Source organism: Phaseolus vulgaris, chromosome 10 (genome assembly GCF_000499845.2).
Source record: "Phaseolus vulgaris cultivar G19833 chromosome 10, P. vulgaris v2.0, whole genome shotgun sequence".
NCBI lineage: Eukaryota > Viridiplantae > Streptophyta > Magnoliopsida > Fabales > Fabaceae > Phaseolus > Phaseolus vulgaris.
The window spans coordinates 39,696,521-39,701,463 of NC_023750.2; the positions used below are offsets into that span (position 1 = coordinate 39,696,521).

General features: G+C 34.9%; 1 protein-coding gene across 1 annotated transcript; it reads left to right on the forward strand.

The window, feature by feature from the left end:
- The first annotated feature begins 448 nt into the window (after window positions 1–448).
- Window positions 449–2,598, forward strand: LOC137818565 (transcription factor bHLH14-like). The gene has a single exon (XM_068622063.1). It carries the CDS (start codon window positions 905–907, stop codon window positions 2,297–2,299), a length of 1,395 nt encoding a protein of 464 aa, XP_068478164.1. The 5' UTR covers window positions 449–904; the 3' UTR covers window positions 2,300–2,598.
- The last annotated feature ends 2,345 nt before the right edge of the window (window positions 2,599–4,943 follow it).

The window sequence follows — 4,943 nt, forward strand, 5'->3', positions numbered from 1 at the left end:
TATCGTCATTTTTCATGTTAAAAAATGACAACATGTAACAAAAAGCTATAAAAAGAACAAGACAAAATAGAAAAGATGCAATTTTAAAAAAAATCAATATTTTTAAAACCTTTCTTGACATCGATTGGTTAGAAATTTAATAAATTGATATCATATGTGAAAATTGAAACCATTAGTAATAAAATAAAATAAAAACCATGAAATTGATAATAAATTTAAAACAAAAATATTCACGTGATGTGAAAATCGAAAACTTAATCCTTTTAACATGAAATTATTAGATTAGTCTCAATATAATTTCATATTACTCATACTCATCCACCAAAACACCTTTTAAAACAAAACTTACTAAATTTGATATTTAAATAAATAAAAAAGTAAAGATGAAGTTTAATATGATGATTGTTTTTTTGCCCTCATCTTTGGACAGAAACGAGTTCTTGTGTCAACGCAGTTCTCCATTTATCCATCTCCGTGCATCACTGCACCTTTCCCTTTCGCTCTTCACGTGCTGGCTCTTGGTGCCCAACATCTCCTGCATCTCAACCTCAATCATTTTGAGCCAATTTTTCTTAGCCATTCCCACCAAATTTCACACTTTTGCCCCACTATCTCCTCCTCATATAACCCCCCTTTCCTCAACCCACAACTCACCACTCTCAACTTTCCAACCCAAATCTTAACGCATTACTTTTCTCCTTCTATTTTACACCCTTCACCCTTTCCTCACGCTAAAAGGACTGTTCATCCGTACATCATTTATACCTTATCTTTATTCTATTAATTCCCAAACCATCTCAACCACTTCTTTCATTCTCCACTTCTTCCAAACCTCACACCCACACCTAAAGACTTCTACTTCTACTTCTACTTCTAGTACTACCTCTTTCTCACACAACACCCTATGGAGGAACTAATCATGTCTCCTTCCTCATCCTCCTCTTTGGTCTCTCAACCCCAAGAAAACCCAATCCCAACACCATCCCTTCAACAAAAACTTCAATTTCTCCTCCAAAGCCAACCCGATTGGTGGGTCTACGCCATTTTCTGGCAGGCTTCACACGACGACAATGGCAACCTTTACCTGTCCTTCGGAGAAGGTCATTTCCAAGGCACCAAAGAAACTTCTCCAAAATTCCCAACCCCCATTTCCACCAAGAAATTCACCAAAACCCCCACAACAGAAAACATCAACGACGCCGAGTGGTTCTACGTCATGTCGTTGACTCGCACGTTTACCGTCACCAATTCTTCTTCTTCAACCCCTCCCACTCCTTCTTCACTCCTTGGCAAGTCTTTTGCTTTGGGATCCGTGCTGTGGCTGAACAACAAGCAGGAGCTCCAATTCTACAAGTGCGACAGATCCAACGAGGCTCACTTGCACGGGATCCAAACGTTGATCTCCATCCCCACACAAGACGGCGTCGTCGAAATGGGATCCTACGACAGCATCAAACAAAACTGGAACCTCGTCCAGCACGTGAAGTCCCTCTTCCAACCCCTCCCAGATCCGCTTCCCGTTCAAGTCCTCAACGACAATACCATCTCTTTCGCTGACATCGGCATCGTCGCCGGAATCCAAGAAACCAAAAAGCGAAAACAAGCCCAAACACCACCCAACAACAAAAAAGACATCTACGTAGACTCCGAACACTCTGATTCGGATTGTCCAATGTTGCCAACCACCACAACCCCGACAGCCTCGGAGCCCAAAAAACGAGGCAGAAAACCTGTTATCGGCCGCGAGACACCAATGAACCACGTGGAGGCTGAGCGGCAACGGAGAGAGAAGCTGAACCACCGCTTCTACGCGCTACGCGCGGTGGTTCCGAACGTTTCGAGGATGGACAAGGCTTCGTTGCTCTCCGATGCTGTCACTTACATCAACGAGCTCAAAGCGAAGATTGAGTACTTGGAATCGCAGCAACAACGAGAAGGTAATAAAAGGGTCAAGACAGAAATGATGGATACAATGGATAATCAGAGCACCACCACCACCACCACCTCCACCATCGTAGACCAAAGTAGGCCTGGTGCTGGAGGCCCGTGCCCATTTGGTCTCGAGATCGATGTGAAGATCATGGGGCCCGATGCCATGGTGAGGGTGCAATCCGAAAATGCGAACCACCCCGGGGCGAGGCTAATGGGTGCATTGAGAGACCTAGAGTTTCAGGTTCATCATGCTAGCATGTCGTGCGTTAACGATCTCATGCTTCAGGACGTGGTGATTAATGTCCCTAATGGAATGAGGAGCGAAGAGGGTCTTAAATCTGCCATTCTCATGAGGTTGGATCAGTGACAGTGGCCAGATTGTTACCGTAAGGATGGTAGCTGTAACTGTAAGATGTTGCTGTTCATAGTATAGTTGGTTCTTGGTGTACGTTATAATAATGATTAACGCTTTAGATTAAAAGAAAGTTATCTTCTTCTTTTTTTGTCGTGCGTGGTGCTTGATGACGGTGGGGTTGCCTCCAACCTTCAATTATGTGTTTTGGATGCTGACCGGGGAATCTAAGAAGCCTGTCGTTTATGTCAACCACTGTGTTTTGTATATATATCCTTTTGGAATTTGAAGTTCAAGACAAAGATTAGTAGAAATGTGGTCACAATCTTGTTTATGATTTCTCAAAATCCTGATACTAGATGGCATATGGAAATAAAAATAAATAAATACAAACATCAGGTTACTATAATTTCATTGTATATATATATATATATATATATATATATATATATATATATATATATATTACAAGTCATGTTATAGATTGTGTTAGAATAAATAAAATATATTTTATTAAAATTTTGCTGAAATGTCAAATTTTGATAATTATGTAATTTTCTTAAATATTATATTAAAACTTTATAATTAAAGGTTATAATAAAGAATAACTTACAATAACATTTCATGAAATTTTCTCAAATTATACTGATTCTTGAAAATTCTCTACTAACCGCTCACATTTGTTTAAAAAAAAAAACTAAATTGTTATCATTTTCATATTATATATATATATATATATATATATATATATATATATATATATATATATATATATATATATATATTACCTGTATAGACAAAAGAGTCTAGACTGATTTTACAATTGTTGACATGCCGGTGATCTTCTCGCTCCTTCTTTCAAATCTTTTTTCTCAAATGTTGGTGTTCGGTCGGAGTTGATCTGGAAAGGGTATTCTGACGATCAAGTAAGTACTTTGTGTAAAGAATGTATATTCGTGTACTGATTAAAGCGTACCTTTGCAAAGGATTTAGTTATAGTGTTGGTCATGAACCCTTGTTGTGATGGACTGAATATCAATTGTTCATTGATGTGTGTTGTGATCCCTGATTTGTAGAAAGATATATTGATATATAGGTGTGTTGGTACATTTGAATAATATCTCTAGGTTAATTAGTATTAGCTGATTTGTCAAAAATATTTCCCGCAAGACATAAATGTGACTCAGAAAGAGTTTTGTAACTATCATTGTCGTCATTTATTAAGTGTTTTAAGTATCCTTGGTGAGGTCGATCGGTCACCAAACCGAATTACTGACTTATCTGATCATTACCGTCATTTATTAAGTGCTTTAGATAAGTTAGTCTCATGACTGATTATATATAATATATATATCCTTTGATTATTAAAAACATAATATATCTATTCTATTTTTATATTATAGAAAATTAATTTAATCAAAAATAAATTTTGGGTGTCTAAAACTATTTTTATAAATTTAAACAAATTCTCTTTTTAGCCATGAACTCTTCAAATTTGCTTAATATAAGATTACATATGTCCAAACTGAGTGTTATATATGCACGTGAGACATAATGGAAAGAAAGTAATTCTTTAATTCAGTATAGGGAGTTGCTACAACCCACAATTGAATTGTATAATGTTACGTATGTGTTGGATAACATTATTTTATTATTCGTAAATACTTGAAAAAAGAATGTTACTGACATGCTTGCAGTACTCTCCCGTCGATTGGTTTGTGTTTTAGCTTTTTGTTCAGGTTATTTATTTCACTTTAGGTTTTGCAGCAAATTTGCTTCAGTTATTGTTTTATCTTGTTTTCTTCTTAAACTATTTTTTAAAAGCAATTAGAAATTTTTAATTTAAAATTTACGAAATTAAGGTCACAAAGCATAAACTATTGGTATTCTTCTTAAAGAATTGGTGTATTTTATACATTTACAAACAGAATCAACTTACAGTTTTTATCTTTTCTTTTTTATCGGTAACGAATAGAAAAATTATGTAAAGGTTTATTAGTCAATGTATTATTTTATTTAAAATGTCAATAATCTAAAAGTATTATTTACTATTTTAAAATTTATGAATATATTAATTATTTTTTAATTTTATCTAAAATATATGTGTGCTTAGTGAAACATATAAAAAACGCAATAAAATTGGAAATAAAATTAATCAAATATATGATTACTTAAAATTAATCAAACAATTTATGAAGATGTCAATAATTAATCTTTTCTAGGGTTTTCTTGTTATACATGTTGAGACTTTCCTTGAAAAAATTATAATTTTCCTCATTGTAATTTTCTTATCAACGTTGCCCATTCAAATTCTCAACTCGAAACTCCAGTCTTGGATATACGATGTTCCCATGTCACGTGGAAAACCTCGATTTGGCCGGTTGCGTCATTTCCGTGTTCATATTAAAACAACAATCAAAACATGCATTTGGTAGAGTTCCTTATTATTATTTATCTATCTTTTTCTTAAAGTTGTGGTGAACTTTGAACACTGAATTGAGATTAAGATAGGTTATTATTCAAATTTTAGGTCAGATTCTGTATTAATAATTTTGTTTTAAGGGGTATTTGTGAAGTTTATGGAGATTATAGTATTCGGTGAAAGATCTTGGCAGAACCCCCTCAATACACTACGGTATAATCTATATTCTTGAACACT

Coding starts and splice junctions, on each gene's coding strand:
- LOC137818565 (XM_068622063.1), top strand. CDS start 905: ATGGAGGAACTAATCATGTCTCCTTCCTCATCCTCCTCTTTGGTCTCT.